The following is an 18,217-nucleotide window of genomic DNA, read 5'->3' on the forward strand; positions in this document are numbered from 1 at the left end:
AGCAAAAAACAAAACGCAGGAGCAGTGACTGTAAAAATGGCTGACAGGAGCATATTACAGAATCCTTTCAGTCCAAAATAAGTCTCCCATTTCTGCTTCAGTTGCTTAGTGACTATAGAGCGTTATCCAAGTGACATGATACCATGAGACTTTTCTTTAGAGAAGTGAGAAGATATTTCTAGTTCACCGAATCCGTCGTTTTACTCTTGAGAATAACGCAACACGAAAAATCAATAAAGCACACTGTTAAATAAGATTTGCTCTAGTGGTGAACTGAAAACAGTGGTGGAAACTTTATGAATTTATTAATCACTTATGACAGGTCTAGATGTGTGAAAGAATATGAGATCTCAAAGAAAGTTTACATGCACAGACCTTTAAAGATTCTTTTTTTTTTGCGCATTTCTGCACTAAAGAACTTTCTTCTAACCCTACATGATTAAAAGATTGATCAAATTAATGGATGGATGGACGGTATAGAAACAAAAAATTATGGGTGGATTGTATAGAAACAAAAAATTATGGATGGATTGTATAGAAAAACAATTATGGCTGGATTGTATAGAAACAAACAATTATGGATGGATTGTATAGAAAAACAATTATGGATGGATTGTATAGAAACAAAAAATTATGGATGGATTGTATAGAAAAACAATTATGGATGGATTGTATAGAAAAACAATTATGAATGGATTGTATAGAAACAAAAAATTATGGGTGGATTGTATAGAAACAAACAATTATGGCTGGATTGTATAGAAAAACAATTATGGCTGGATTGTATAGAAACAAAAAAATATGGTTGGTGGATGGTATAGAAACAAACAATTATGGATAGATGGATGGTATAGAAACAAATGGGTGGATGGTATAGAAACAAAACATTGGTGGATGGTATTGAAACAAAAAAGGATGGATGGATGGTAGAATGATAGATAAGGGTATAGAAACAAAAAAACAATTACAGACAGATGGACGGGTGGATAGAATATAGATATATAGATAGATAGAATATAACAGTAATTTGGAAAATGGTGTTTTTCATCCGTTTTTCTTGTGATGTTATAGATTAGTCACTGACAACAACCCAAAACATGATTTTATACACTTTATAAAAAAGGTTTTTCAAAATGGTATGCACATTTTTTCATTAAGACTTGAGATGTTCAAAAGTGATCTGAGACAAATGGCGAGTACGAGACTCTTCCTGATCTCTTCATCTGACAGAACGAGAGAGAAAGGTCAGCATGACAACGAAAGAAATGACTCTTTATTTCTGACCGAGACAGACGACGACTACATGACCTTACCGTCAGCTTTTCTTCAAAGAATTAGAGCCATATCTAAAGACTGAATCCATTCGAGGTTTTTTTCTTTTTTTTTCGGATCTCTGCAACAAAAAGGTTAAATCCAAGAGGCAATTATATTTATTGGGCTTGGCCATCCATTAACGTGCACAAAATCAATGAATCAATAGCCTGTTTTCAGCTCCATCAACAAGCTTCTAATAGGGTCAACTTTACGAGAGGCTTCCGTTGAAAGGGTTTCAGTCTCGAGACCGGCCTTGGCTAATGACATTTACTTAAACACTAGAGAGCTTTTCTGCGGCGGATGTTTAATGTTTAAGGAGGAGAGATGCACAATAAAACACATATGCATCTCGAGCTCTTAGAAAATACAGCTTGAGATACTCTACATTAGAAACAACTGAATAATGAATGTTTGGCTTCTACTGGAGCTCAAACGGTAGAGCGTTGGTGCTTGCAACGCCAAGGTCATGGGTTCAATTCCTAGGGAAAGCAAGAACTGATAAGAATGTAGATGTGTATCTTGAAATGCAATATACACATAAGTTGCTCTAACACTTTGTTTTACAGTGTCCTTGTTACATATGTTAAACGTAATAACAGTAAATTATGCATAATTACATGCAACTAAACCTATCCAAACCCTAACCCTATAGGGAAGTACATGTAGTTGCTTAATATCACTCAGTACTTAAATGTATAATTACACTGTAACAATGACTCCTTAAAATAAAGTGTAACAAAAATATCGAACATATTATACTTCCATAACCAGAACAAAGACTTTAAATCATCATCCACATACCAAAACTGGTCAATTCAGATGGTTATCATTGTTTTGAGACATAGAAAGCAAAAGCAGGGCCACATGTGTGGATGAAAGACAGAGTGGACATGCACGACAAAATTGCGAGGAAAAAAATATAAATAAAACACAGGTGCTGAATAATTCATCTTGTATTGCTGCCTGGGTTCCACATGAATGCTCACAGCAACTTATGCTCCAGTCCGAAAGCACCGGGGAACCAAACGACTGGAGTACATCAGAAAACCGGAGGGGAACATGGAGAGACGGTGCACCGAAAAAATGTGTTGGATAACCATATAAACCACTTAAAGTGGCAAACACTCTCAGATTCAGCCCACACACACACACACACACACACACAAGCTGGAAGTCCTGACCACATATACAGGAATACAAGCATTCATAAAAGCTTCGTTAACAATTACAGGATTCAGGGGTTACGCTAGGTCAGTCTCGGTGGAGGAAGAAATGGACTTTTACATGTGCTAAAAGCATCCAATAAGAAATGCCTCAAAGTCTGATGTCAAGCTAAATGAACGTCATCATTAAACCGGGGCAGGTAAACAAACATGTCCAAATAAATACTGAAACTCTCTCGTACAAATCGATAGGGGTGGAAACTCATTTCTAATGCAGCAGGATTGTGCACTGCTCTGAACTGAACACAAGACTGAAACACTATTAGTGTTTGAATGAAGGATAGTAGAAAATTAATTAAAACATCAAGGATAGCAAAAGAGAATGATGGGTAGATTGAGAGAACGATAAATAAAGATGGATAGATCGAATGAGACAAAGAACTACAGAATGACACAGAATGATAAATGACAGACATAGAAAGAATGATAGAACTATTTATTTATTTATGCCATGTCTGCAACAAGGCTATTTTCATGGTGAAAACAGAATAAACAACAATTCATACAATTAACAAAAAACTACAAGACATTTCAGATTAAAGATAGAATGATATGAAAGAATGATGACAGACAGTCAAACAGAATGATAGATAGAATGATATATGAAAGCTAAATGAATAAATGTACACTATCTTCTATTCTATATCTATTATCTTTATAAAAATAAATTAAAACAAGTACACGTGCTGCGTTAGAGTAAACTGGGAAGGGTCACGGCACTTGCATATTGTTGTAGTTAAACTGCTTCTATTGTTCTCCTCGTTTGTAAGTCGCTTTGGATAAAAGCATCTGCTAAATGAATAAATGTAAAACTGAAAGAATGAAGACTTCTCTAGTCATGTTGAGGAACCTTTACTCTAGAAACTCAACTCTTAGTTTATTTCTAGTTTAAAGATACAGACATCAAGCCATCATCGCTACTACTTTTAAAACGGCGTCTTATTCTCGGTATTCTGTGTGAAAACATGTGTACGATGACAGCCATCATCACTTCAAGAGGAAGAACACACACAACATGCGCTGGATTTACAGCAAACGCCTTTTTGCTTTGATGCCGCGAACGATGCTAATCCAGACGCGGAGCAAAGACGACACGGGTTAAAAATAAAAAAACACATGCATCTCCTCCATGAACCGATGCCAGAGGAGCCCATCACACACGGCTCACCCAGAGCTTATGCTAAAGCGCCCTTTTGCTTTGAGGCAGTCGATAACAAAGAAAGTCTCAGATCAAATTCTGCCTGATGGGAAGCCAAAAGGAGCGCCGGAGTAAATCAGGAGATCAGGATCGTGGAAGAGGAGAACGAGAAGCTGCTTCACAGTGATACCTGTGCACACCTCAGACTGCACTGGGTCCACGTTACGGTTTGTGTTGCGCAACCACTGAACAAATACAAACAACTCACGCTCAGAACATGCAATGATAGTTATGATGATTACTGCAAGGTTTAAGTTATGTTAGCATTATATTCTATTAGCAACTATTATATTCATTATTGACCTTGCCCTCATACCTGTAGTGAAAAATAATCGCAGAGGAACATTAATCTGGACTGGAAATTACCCCGCTTTTTATACAAGACAGTCAAGGTCAGGATGACCAAATCATGCATAATTTATGGAATATTATCCACCTGGCTTTATGTGATCCCTCATATCTCGTCCATTTTGGCTAGGAATTCTGATGTAATGAAGCTGTATGTTTTGGAACAAATAAACTCAGATTTCAGATAAGTTAGGCATCAAGATAACTCTGATTATTGTAATTTTTTAATTCCAAATGACATTTTGCACTTAAATTAAATTAACACATATCATTGTCTCAATTTACATTACATTCCCACAACCCGCCAAAATAAAAGTTCGGTTTAGAAGATATTGTGACAGAAATATTACTATTGTACAGTAGAATGTAACTCCCTTAAATGTTCATTTGATTACATTATTTTTAAATAAAATAATATATATTATTATTATATATTGTTATATTATATTATAATATAATTTAAAATATTTTTATAATATTATAATATTTTAAAAAAATATATATTTTTTTGTATTACTAATATTTAATTAAACCATTACATCGGAGTCTAGAAAAATCAGAATGGAAAAAAAAAAACGGAATTTCGGAATTCAAAAAAATGTCATTTTCATGTTTTCATGTCATTCTACCCATAAAGTCCTATAGAACACTATAGATGCCTCTTTATGATTTCAAGTGAAATTGCCTCTTAAAGTGTTTGTGTTAGACTTACGCTGAAAGAGACATAAAGAAAATGGATAATTACATTCATTATTTTTAGGAAAATTAATCAGCAGCCAAAATTTCACTATCATGACTGTCATAGAACAAGTAAACAATCCATTTAGACATCTTAAATAAATAATAAAACTGTTGAACCCTGCTCTGGTCAAAGCTCTGAATCGTTTGAAAAGCTTTCTCTGCTACTTTGCAATCCTTGACATATTATTTAAAAAACATGAAAAATGTTTAGAATTAAAGGTTACAACCTCTGACACCAAAAACCAAGGTCCTTTAATGACATCTATGTGAAAATCGATTTTCACTTCAAGGTCTTTTTATCTTTTTGAAGACTAGATGTTGCATCAGAATAGGGAAGTCAAAGCGAAACTTTACCCCACATTCTCTATAAACATACATACGTGTGTTATCTGAGACCTTGGAGTGAGTAATAATTAAGCCATTGCTTCCTGTGCAAGAAAAACTGCAGACTGCATCAATAAAGGTGCAAACCAAAGCTTGTCGCCACTATGCTAGGGTGTTATGTGTGATTGTGGTAGGTTAGATGGTGATTACTGGCTCAAGGCCAAAGAGAATTGGGTCCCTCCATCAAAATAGAAGATTTGACCATCTATCATCTATTACTAGGATCACTTCTGATGACAGAAGCACATCTGTCCCTTTAGTCAATCATTTTATCCCTTAAAACTCATCTTTGATCTCCAAAATTACACATTTAAACATTTTTCCTTCATGCCTTAAAATATCTAGAATGTAACTCCTCATTGGTTTTTATTGTATTGGGGGTAATAAAATTGTTTGTTTTTTGGTGTTTAGCAGAAGAAAATGAGTCATACAGGTTTGGAACGACATGAGGGTGAGTAAACAAAATGAAGTATTTAAAATTTCATGACTTACTTACTAGATGATATTTTGAAGAATGTTTTTGACCATACAATGGAAGTCAATGGGGTCCAAAAACAACCTTATAGGCTTCTATTGTACTGAAATGTTTTTTTTTTTTGGTGTTTAGCAGAAGAAAAGGAGTCCAACATGTTTGAGGGTGAGTAAATAAAGTATTAAAATGTTTGGGAATCTCCCTAAAACAAGCCACACTGCTCACCGAACCATAAAGTGTCATGGAAGCCACAAATAAGAGTCGCCAGCATCTTTGTGTGGCCTTTTGATTGATGCCTTCCAGAATTCAAAAGTCATGGCAGAAATCAGGCTTGTTTCACACTGTTGTGAATCCGAGTTGTAATGGGAAGTCTGAAGGGGGAGGGAAGTTGTTCTAGAGTTTTTGGCAGAGGAATGGGTTCCTGTGGGGGATGAGAAAGGGCCTCGGTGTCAACAAGGCACAGGCTGCGAAAGAATCTGAGCAAACTTTTACACAAAGGATCCCCTCAGCGCCCGGGGGCAAGAGAGCCGTTTCACTGGAGAGGTAGTCAAACCAAACCATAAAACAGCTTGGGCGAGAGCCATTAGATCAGCTCGCACTTAAACAAAACACTCTTTCTATAGCAGCCCCCCACTGTCCTATACAGTCTCCCAGTAGACGTGCATGTATGACACACACAAAAAGCAATGGGATTTACGCAAGTCCCCTTTAAATTCCTCTGAACAGAGATGAAAAATGTTTGGTTTTGCTCCTTGCGGTCCGAACTGTGAAAGCTTTGTTTCAACACTTGGTGGAGTCCATGATACGACTAATAAAAGGCAACAAGTCTTGCGAATTACCCTGAAGTTGTAAAAACATCGCTTTCTGATGAGCCAATCCGGATCTCTTTAAAAGTTATTCAGTCAGACAATAATTCATGCTTCAGCTAAAATCGTGAAGCACAATGTGTATTTAATCATTTGAATATTCAATTATGCATTGTGTAATGTATACATCATGTAGATCTCGCAATTGTGAGGAAAAAAGGTCAGAAATGCAAAATGTAAACTCGCAATTGTGAGATAAAAAGTCGCAATTATCTTTTAAAATGTTTTATTCGGTGCCGAAACAAGCTTATAGAATCGTGATCTCGGTTTAAAGCAAAAACAAATCCTGATTTTCTGTTATTATCTGTGACTAAAACTGCTACAAAAAAACGCCACATTACAGCATTTATTTTAACACTAAATAACACCTGCACTTCCGAATGTTGCAGAATGTTTTCATGCATCCCAGAATGAGTGCGAAGCTGGATCTGACAGGTCTGGCACTGATGGAAGGGTGGATTGATTATTTTAGCAGTAAATGAACATGCAAACAGCTGTGTGACGCTGTGAGGCTGATCTACAGACAGACGTGGAGGACCGTCTCCCCTGAGAGCTGGATTAAAGGTCATGCTAACACTCGTGGCTAATGGTCACGGGGGAGTCCAGCATCCTTGGAGCCTAACGACACCGACGTCACCATTTCGGCTGATAAACAACTCAAGACTAAAAATATAGCTGCGAGCAGCGATGACGGGCCCAAGCCGGTGGCACCGCCACCCCAATGCCTTTAGGGCAACTGAACCGGCTTGGGCCCGTCATCGCTGCTCGCAGCTATATTTTTAGTTTCCATTCTTATTGTGTTTCCACAACAATGTTAGTGAGTAAATCTAATGAAATGGCCACCATAACAGTGGAGTGTGATGTGTAAGATGAGAAAGCAGAGGTTAACGCTCGTTTCACACATACTTCGTGTGCAGTGTGTATGCGGTGCAGGTGCTTTCACATATGCTGCGTTTGTGCAACTGATTCGCAGCTGTACCACAAACACATATTCACTATTTTTATACTCACTATTCCAGAAGTTATCAGCAACTTTTATTAAAAAAAAGTTTAGTCAGCATTGAGATTCTCTTTGTACACATATACACACTCTTTAATAGACGTATTCACGTTTTTACACAATTCAAACAACGTATTATTCAATGCATTACTTCTATATAGATTTATATATAGCCCTTTCAGGGCTTGGGCCCTAATAAAGACTCCTATGTGAAGGAAACCATTGGATATTCCTTTTTTTTTACACTACTGTTGAAAAGGTGAAGAAATTTATAATTTTATTACGCAAGAATGCATTAAAATGACAGTAAAGAATTTTCTTGAGCATCAAATCATCATATTAGAGTGATTTCTGAAGGATCATGTGACACTGAAGACTTGAGTAATGATGGTGAAAATTCAGCTTTGATCACAGGAATAAATCACTTTTTTATGGAAGCTTGTTTCCGCCACAGAATAAAAAATAAAAAAGGTAATTGCGACATCTTATCTCACAATTCTGACATTTTTTTTTCTCACAATTGTATAATATAAAGTCGCCATTCTGAGGAAAAAAAGTCAGTCTTTTTTTCCTTAGAATTGGTCTTAACTCGCAATTCTGACTTTATTTCTCAGTTAAGATTAAGATTAAGATGTAAACTCTTTATAGCGGAAACAAACTCCCATACATTTTACTAATATCTATCTATCTATCTATCTATCTATCTATCTATCTATCTATCTATCTATCTATCTATCTATCTATCTATCTATCTATCTATCTATCTATCTATCTATCTATCTATCTATCTATCTATCTATCTATCTTCAAACCTTTTCTATCTATCTATCTATATAGAAACCATTTTTTTAATCAAAATAATGCTTTTAAAATTTGACTATTTTTTAATCAAGATAATTTAAAGAAATCTTAACGACCCCAAACTTTTGAACGGTAGTGTATATTAATGTTGGTAGAAATTATCAAAATCTCTTACAGAATCAGTCCGGAAGAGTTTATGAACACTTCAGATCCATTTAATAATGTCCCTTTAAAAGACATACGCTCTTAGAAATCCCACTCAACTGTGAACCAATCAACGGCCTGTTTTGCAAATTCCTTTCAGTGAACATGGTTTCCTGGCGCCGCATGGAGAAGGAATGAAAGACGCTTTTCCGATTCTAAATCCCACTTATTAATTCATACTCTTCAAGAGCTCATTGACAGGCTTTGGATCAAATGAAATTTTTTTTGTGTTCTGTTTTTCTCAATGACTGCCAGTTCTATCGCTACGGCTTGGACTAGATTTTCACATTCAAAACTTAACTTCAAAGCATGCTACTTTTCTCTCTCCAAGAGCTGGTTGTAGTTACACTTAGTTAGTAATAGTTGACTTAAACCAGTTTAGACTGCAACGGCCGTTTCCGAATCCGCCTGCTGGTCTTTTACTGTGGCCGGAGGGAATATTCCTGTGTTAATCCCACTGAAAGTGGGTCAATGAGTTGAGGGACGCGGATCCCAGACAAATGGACAAAACCCACACACACACAAATACACATAGCAAACCTGTTGGGATAAGATCTACGCCTCAACCTCTCCAATATTTCAATGAGTTTTTAATGATTAAAAATCATTAAATTACAGCAGAAACCTTCAAAAGCTCATTTGTGAAGGAAACACTTCAAACTGAACACACACAAATTACCTCCTCGCTTTAACATGCAATTTATCCAAGGCTGCGATCAGATAAAGCCTGTCTTCGCCCAAGCACATTATGCACAGAAAATATATAATCAACTAACAGTAATTAAGCAGAACTCTATTCAGGCTAATTACCTCACATTAGCATTTGTCACACAAGCTCGGGCCCCTACTTTATCTGACTGAGGTGAGATCATGAAAAATTCATGATTTATTATTAATGTGACAAGACAACAGAAACAAATAACAAAAACAGTGGGATAGCGCAGACAGAAATGCCTAATTTTAAACAAGTTAAACTACAGTGTTCACGACAGCCCTTCCAGGAAAACAAACACTAATGCTAGGGATGCACAATAGATCAGCCACCATATCGGTATCGGACGATATATGTTTATTTTTAATGTTATCGTTATCGGCCTGATGAGAAAATTTAGCCGATAAATAATGAATTATTTCCTTCAGCTGAGACACTTCAGATGCGCACTGTTCACCATGATGTTTTTTAATTGCTTGAAATATGATTGAAATCACTTCAAAAAGGAGTGATTAATCAATTCAACATGTGCAGCGCATGTCTGTCATTTAGGCTACATAAAATTATAATGAGAACATCATTATAATTGTGTGTTCGGGACATGAATTTTAATGATGAGACTTTTGTTTTTGTAATCAGGCTCTCAAAAGTGATATAAAACTTTGGATTTATCGGCCGATATATCGGTTATCGGCTTTCAAATATAAAGAATAATCGGTTATCGATATCGGCCAAAAATTTTCATAACATCCTATTTACCAGTGTAAAGCTGACATTCAGCAGAAAAACATCCATCAAACTACAGGTGGGGAAACTGGTTTGTTTTGCAATGATTAAAGAGGCTAAGAGCAGGAATAAGAGATGAAATATTAAATTAGGTCCTTGCAGTGTCCTTGAATGCCCTGGTGAGGAGAAGCTAAGGGACACAGTTAATGAAGTCTGAAAAATCTGGTTAGGTATTAAAGGAGAAACAAAAAAAACACGGATACTGTAAGGGAACAAATGTTGACATCGCAAATATTACCCTTCTACATCTATGCAGTGACTCATTTTCCAGGAAACAAGATTAGGACGGAAAAAAGAAAGTTTCAGACTATGACTGAGTCTAATAGCAGACTGAATATCGTTTGCAGAAAGGGGATTTGAAATCATTTCCTTCATCTGTATCAGATCAATGTGACAACTTCCACAAATCACACCGAGGCAGATTGGATTTCCTCCACTCGTCCAGCTGGGGAAGTGACCAGCGCTGTGCTTTTGTGACAGAGAACTGAATGAATCTATTGTTTAATAACGCTTGGCACTGCTGAGTTATTCCAGCTTGGTAAATTCCAAACCGTGGCATGGAGGAATTTCAATCGCTGGGCCAAGTCTCAAAGACGAGTCTGGCATGGACCAGTGGTGCCTGAAGCCATTCAGATGCAAGTCATTTTAAAAGCTGGCAGCGTAAGGTGGATTTGCAGTTATCATTGAGAACATGCTGAATTTAGGGGTAAAAAAAAAAAAAAAAAAATCACATCCTATATATTGTATTGTTATATATTGTATTGACATCTCATCAGTTCAATATTTACCATCGTATATTCTGCATAATTGGATGTTTTTAATTAAACACTGACAAAAAACTATACAACTCAGATTTAGATCTACCTATATTGTATTTATATAAAGTGTTCACAGGCAAATTTGCTTTATGCATTTCCCGTATCGAAATCAGGCTCATATAAATGTCAGGAAACACGATTCCTGGCTACGTCAATATCCACGGATCACAGGATCTTTGGGAAGTGTAAGGAACACTATATCGAGTCCAACCTTCGGTTTAAACTGATAATCGTTCGTTTTCCCTATTAAATCCAGTCACTCAAGCAGCTCTTCTGCCACTCAGTCCGACTGAGGGAGTGTGTTCAATGCATATACACCCTATAACATATTTTTGAGACTGCCAAAGAAACATTGTCAAATTGCAAATACCAACAATAAACCAAATTAAAAAAAATTGCAGACCCGTCAAGCTGGGTCATTTTTGCATGGCTCAGCTCGCTCATGTTCCAAACAGCTGTTCTGCCCTACAGACACACACACACACACACCAATTAACGGCACCACATCCTGCTGAGAAGCACCTCGGCAGCATCATGGGAGGGAGAAACATGGTGCCAAAAATATCTGCACACCGACCAGCATTAGAGCCATGACTAACCAGGAGTGAGTGGGATATAGAGCGCTGACTGAGTCTGAAATCCTATTAATGAGCACTCAGGCTGTTTTGAAGTGATATGCACCAGGTAATTACCCTCACAATGTATCAGTGAATTCTAACGGATTGTGATTCAATGTGCTTGACTATGCAATCCATCCATTTTAGAGATTGGCAACAGTTAAAAGTGGATTATTGATTAACTTCTATCTGTTTAATCAGAAATCACGACTAGCGTGACCGAACTACTTGTGAGCGTGTAAACATTTCAGGACAAAAACAGATTCCAATTACGGTTTATTTACACTGGGGTCAGCTTTCTAATTACGCAAGGTCGTATGCCCGTTCTCTCTGCTGAGAGAGTGTTATATTTCGAGCATATGAGACGTGTCCAAACATATCCAGGTTGGATTGCTAACTTGCTATAATATCTGAGATTTGGGTAAAATTCCCATGGTGGAGGTGTTTTACAATGAGTGCAATAGAGTTGGGATTTTAAAAACAGCTCACTACCGTACCTGAAATGTGTTTGTCATGTCAAATGGCTTTCTGAAGCAATAAAAGTGTCGCAATCCGGTGTAAAAACACAGCTCTGCTGGTCTCCATGGCACATGAAGCAGTGCTTCAAAAATATTCAAGATGACACAATTCACTGAAACAGCCTGTGTAAAAATGGCACATTGCTGGCTAAATTGGACAGCACGCTGCTTTACAAAACATCTTTCAAGTGGCCCAGCCGTGTCCAACTGGTATTCTAAGTTATAATCACAATGGCAAGAAAGTGTAATTATGAAACAAGTACACACTTAGTATTTATGTAATTATAGAGTAGACATTGCAAACAATAAAGTAAATTGTGACCCAGTTTGCAACGTAAAGGCAACTTTCCCATACAAAACTTTACCGTGGTATCCACTTTCCCAAAATATCACAGGCTTTTGACTTTGTGTGCTTTATCTTGTTTAAACGTTCCTTTAAACCCGCAGGTTAAGGCCACTTATGTCTCCGAGTTAAAAGGATACATCACTGAAAAAATGAAAATTATTTCCAATTGTTCCAAACCTTTGAGATTCTTTCTTCTGTTGAACACTAAAGATGATATTTAGAAGAATGTTGGTTGACGGTAGCCATTAATAGGAAAAAGATACTATGGAAGTCAATGGCTGCAAGTTACACACATTCTTTAAAATATATTCCTTTGTGGTCAACAAATGAAAGAAACTCATACAGGTTTGAACAACTTGAGGGTGAGTAAGTGATGACAAATTTTATTTTTGGGCGAACTATCCCTTTAAGCAAGGTTCGCATTTGGTATTTAAAAACCGCAATCTGGGTTGGTAGGTACTACAATGTCATAGATAGTAGTTTAGCAAAAGACAACCAATCATAAAATGCATAGGTGTTTACCTAGTTAAATATGCATGGATTTGGCGGATAGCCTACTTTCGCGCGCTGTAAAGTTTTAAACCGTGAAAACCGTTAGAACAGTGACGACAACCAAAACCGACATAGCTAGGGTAAATGGCGACATTCTCACAGGTAAGCTATTAAGTTATTACAATGGAGAACAATAAAATTAATTGGATTAATAGGCAATTCGTAGCATATTCATCCAGTCAATGTTACTGACCTCGTACATTTTCAAATAAAAACGTTATAACAGGCTAGGTAAACTACGGAAACCTGACTAACCAGGAGAAATTTAAGTAAGGTTATATTAACAGCGAAGAACCCATTGCTAAGTGTAACAAGCTAATTTTTGTCACTTTAAATTTCAACTTAAGTTCCATGTGGTAAAAAACGATTACGATTGACAGGGAAATTAATGAAATATTGCGACCACATTAGAAAAACCTCAATTTTAGGACTCACTTGTCATACTCGGCGTTGTCCTGGTCACATCGCGCGTCCTTGTGTTTCTGCCAGTCTTTGCCATGTTTGCAGGTGGTGAGAAGAACTACATCCTCCGCATTATGAACATGATGTAAGGCATTCCTCGTGTCCGAGCCGATGCCAGTCAAATAGCGTTTCCCCTTAAATACCAACATATACTTTCTAAAAGGTGGAATGGTGTTGTATTTCAAGTACCCCCTGTCCCCTCCGGTCCTTGGGTGATCCTTGGAGAATAACGGGATGGATATGTCAAAGTTAGGTCTGAAGTTCTCCATACTGATGCTTGCTTTGGCCAGCATGGCCTGACCAATGTCAAAGCCCAAGTCTTCCGTGTAGTCAGGCCATGTGCCCGAATACAAATTAAATATGAGGTGATTTCTACCATTGTTCCAAAGAGGCAAGCTCTGCACCTTGGTTTTGAGATTGTGCACGTACTGTGGCGATAATTGGTCTCGATCAAGAGTGTCCAGGCTCAGGACGAACAAACACGCTTGACCAGGGTCAGAAGTGTAAAATCTAGAGCCCTCGATAGTGGATAAAATGTTCTGGTAACTTTCCGAGATCTTCTCGCCCTTCTGCTGCGGATACACGTAGACTTTGAATCCGTTCCTTTGACATAGAGTGAAGTCGAAGCATGATTGCATGCGGCACCGTTTGCCCTTGTAAACGCTCGAGTTAACGTCTCTCTTCTGCCTGGGCGATATATGCACGTTATATTCCTCCGTGTCCGAATGGTCCCACGGGATGAAGTGTTGTAAGGGATCGGAAAAGTGCGGCCACGGTTGATCGGGACGATTATATCCATGTCGGCTCCTGGACCCCGTGGCCGCCGGACCCGGGACCGACCCTCCTCCGAAGTAAAAGAGCAAAACTAGAAAGGCGCCAGTCAAGAGCGAGATCAGATATCGTTTTTTGGCCTGCATGTGTCCAGATCGCGGTGTTTGCAAATAAATCTCAAGTTTGTATCTCAGCAGAAGCAGCCGCACCACCTCCTCCAGCTATAGTACCGCTCCGCCATCTTCCTGCCTGCGAGGATTTACAACTCTTCAGATTCCGATCAGCAAACAGCAAGCGATTGATCCAGCGCATGTGGGCGATTTTACATCGGGCTCCTCGATCTCCCTCGTCTGTCTAGTACTAGCGACATTTCACAGTGCAGCCATTAGGCACCTACAGCAAACGCGCCGGTTTTGATAATTATAAACACACAATCAGGTATAAATACTCGCAGATTTAGTTTTCCCGCGGCGGATTAATAAAAACGCAACGAAACGCGTCGCACCGGAGAGTTGCGGCGGCACTGACTCATGGGGTCTTTGGAGAGCAGGGGGTCCCGTTGGAAAACATGCAAAGTCGTAAATAATAATACAACGACCGAGGTTTATCTCCGATGCTTTGCGTTTCCAAACCACACGTCCAGTCTAAACTAAAGCGTAACTCCATGCATTCACCTCAGAAACAGTAACACACACGGGGCAGATCAGCGTAACCTCACGAATCCCTGCATTTCTCTTATTCCTGCGCTCTCAGTGGACCTTCACACACGCAAGAAGTGGATTTCCTCTTCATCGGGACACCGGCTCTGGAAAGCGATGTTTCCCGTTTAGCGAGAGAAACAGGGGCGAGTTTCACAGGATGTTTCCTTAGTGGATAAAATCAACTGAGTTCCTTGATTCGCGAACCCAAACACCTATTGCTCAGTTGTTCCGATTGTTACTCTGTTACATTCCAATCCCGACACGACGCCAGTGTGCGTGACGTCACGTCATGGTGCATCGTGCGTTTTCATTGGAAAGAGCAACCGGATGGGGCGGGGCTTCTACAGCACCCATTCATTCCCATAGCAGAGCTTCTCACCGAATGTGGACTTCGACTTCTAACCACTACACATTAAAAAAATACTAACTTTTTTTTTAATGTAGATATTTTCTTTTAATTCAGCTTTCACTAAATCATTTTGCCCTATAATAACATTACCACGCCAGAGCAGGATTCGTTCTTCAAAAAGAACAGACAGTTATTTTAATTCCATTTAAAGATTTATGTTAGTTATATTGATGGGAGTGGATTTTTTGTATTATTTGTTTCTCTATTTACCTCCTTATTATTTCTATTACATTTCTACCTTAATTATGTGGTGATTATTTTTTTTTCTTAGTGATGATGTTATTAGAGTCATAAAAGCTTTATTTGCATGACTTATTATGTACAATATTGCCAATACAGTACTTGAAATAAACAAAACAGAAAATGAATATAGCTTAAAAGAGAAATTAAGTGAAATGAAGGGAAGCATAGGTGAAGGGAACCAGGTAAAAGACAAAAAAACAAACACTAAACTTTGTTAAAGTTTTTATCTGACAAAATTAATTGGCGAGATTTTTTTTTTTACTATGAAAAAAAAGTGTACAGAAAAACAAAAAGCAAGCAGGAAAAAGTATACATTGACAACAACATAATGAGTTATTAATATTTTTTGGTTCTCTTTTTAGCATGTGTTCAAAATTTCTGGCCAAAAATTATGGCACACAATCTGGCATGTTTCATTGCATTATCACAAATAAAACAATTGGCTCCAACAACAACTACGCACTAATTATTGTTATTGTAATGGTGATGATGATGTTATTAGAGTCAGAGTCAAAAAAACTTTATTTACATGACTTATTTACAATACTGCCAATACAATACTTGAAACAAACTGAAAATAAATATATCTTAAAAAAGAAATAAAGTAAAGGAGAAAGGAGCCAGGTAAATAAAATAGAAAACAGCCAAAATGAATTTACATAATCAAATGCTATGAACAGGGAGTGATGGATCAATAAAAAATGATCATTACTGGTGGTGCAGATTCTGCCTAATGAAATGTGTTTTTCATTGGTTTGGATATCTTGGAATAACTTTTGATATTGCCTTAGATTAAAAACACCCATTATAATGACTTAGTCATTATAACTAATTAATAAAAAATAACTACTGTTGAACATTCACTGATAACTCACACCATTTCTGGACAAATGACTTATTTGTTGTTTATTTAACTAATAACTGAAAGAAGACAGCTGGATTACCCAACGGATTTGCTTTTATATCTTTCTGCTGATAAGAAGCCCGGCTCTATAGCACTTCCTCTTCCCAAAGCCTCTCGAAGCTTGTGATAAAAAGCCCAAATTTGGGCCGCTGTAAACAAATACCCGTGTCTGAGCGGGGTAAGCCGTGAGTTCAGAGAGTTCTAAGCCCTAGGAAAGACAAAACACCCTTTGAGAGTCCTCTACCCTCCACTGTTCCAGGATCTGATAAAGCGCTCGAGATGATGTAACACACTGCATTCCCTGAGTATTGCGGGAAGGGCTGGGCTCAGTGATATGGAGACGCTGCACAGGTGAATGTCGGAAGACCACAATAGGAACACCTAATAAAAGGGATATGGTACGCATATACAAATGCTTAACGAAGCCAACATCAACTGTACTGAAAGATTAATGCCTTTCTAAGAGGATACATATAAATCATGATAGTAAAAAAAAAAAATCAATAACAGACATATTGTGCTGGGAAATCTTTCTTTGGACATAGAACATTGAAAAAAAAAAAAGTACAATCATTTTAAAAATGAAAGAATTATATAAAGACATATATTTTAGTTACACAACTAAAATGTCAATAATAATAATAATAATAATAATTAAATACATTTAAATACAATCAGCATCACAATAATAATTTAAATAAATACATACATTTAAATATAATGTGGATATATATTATATCCAGAGGGGATATTTGATTTTATTTTTCCAATGATCAAAATATGAGGAATTCATTTTATATATATATATATATATATATATATATATATATATATATATATATATATATATATTTTTTTTTTTTTTTTTTTTTATGAGGGAAGAATAAACACTAAACTTGGTTAAGGTTTTATCTGACAAAATTATTTGGTAACAAAAAGGCAAACAACAGCTACAGGTTTACTTTTACATGCAAAAAAAAGTGCATAGAAAAACAAAAAGCTGACAGAAAAAAAGCATGCATTGACTACAACATAATTAATATTTAATATTAATATTTTTTTAACGTGTGTTAAAAATTTCTGCCCAAAAATGATGATGGTGTTTCATTGCGTTGACACTAATAAAAGCACAACCACAAAGTAAGGCTTAGAAAACGTTATTAATGTTTAAATTTTGAATAAAGGGTGAAGATGTAAATTTTCCTAGGCTTGCCTCTACTGTATAATACTTCTTTCTCGACTGTCTGCAATACCTATCACTGGTGCTGCTCTTCAGAGGTTAACTTCATATCTATCAGATAGACAGCAATTTGTTAGGATAGGTGAGAATCGATCCCGTACCGTCACTATTTCTCATGGTTCTGTACTTGGTCCTCTTTCATTTCTCATTTATGTGCTGCCACCAGGACAGATCATCAGACGGCATGGTCTCAACTTTCATAGTTACGCTGATGATATCCAAATTTATTTCACAGTTAAACCTAACTCAGCTTGTCCACCCGCTTCTGTTATCTCTTGCCTTCAGGAACTTAAAACATGGATGTCTGATAACTTCTTACAGCTAAATGCTGGCAAAACTGAAATCCTGTTGATTGGCCCTAAATCACATAGTTTACCCCGGCATGACATTTTCATTGATATTGATGGTGTCCAGATTAGGCCTTCAAAAACTCTGCGGAATCTGGGAGTTTTGTCGTAGATTTTTCCCTAAACCTAACTAAGTCCTATCTCATCTGACCTAAGCCTACCTGGGCCTATAATATTAAATATACTCTAGCGCGTCTACACATCGGCGGCGGCTGGGTGCTAATACCTGTTCCCCTAACT

General features: G+C 37.2%; 1 protein-coding gene across 1 annotated transcript in view; it reads right to left on the reverse strand.

Moving 5' to 3' along the window:
• ext1b (exostosin glycosyltransferase 1b) overlaps positions 1–15,112 on the reverse strand; it is a 113,863-nt gene extending 98,751 nt beyond the window's left edge. The window contains exon 1 of the mRNA XM_081377535.1: positions 13,336–15,112. Within this exon, the coding sequence (XP_081233661.1) occupies positions 13,336–14,279 (944 nt within the window). The 5' untranslated portion in view covers positions 14,280–15,112. The remainder of the gene's footprint in view (positions 1–13,335) is intronic.
• Positions 15,113–18,217: the final 3,105 nt, after the last annotated feature.

The sequence above is a fragment of the Scardinius erythrophthalmus genome (assembly GCF_964197995.2).
Source record: "Scardinius erythrophthalmus genome assembly, chromosome: 10".
NCBI classification, from domain to species: Eukaryota; Metazoa; Chordata; class Actinopteri; order Cypriniformes; family Leuciscidae; genus Scardinius; species Scardinius erythrophthalmus.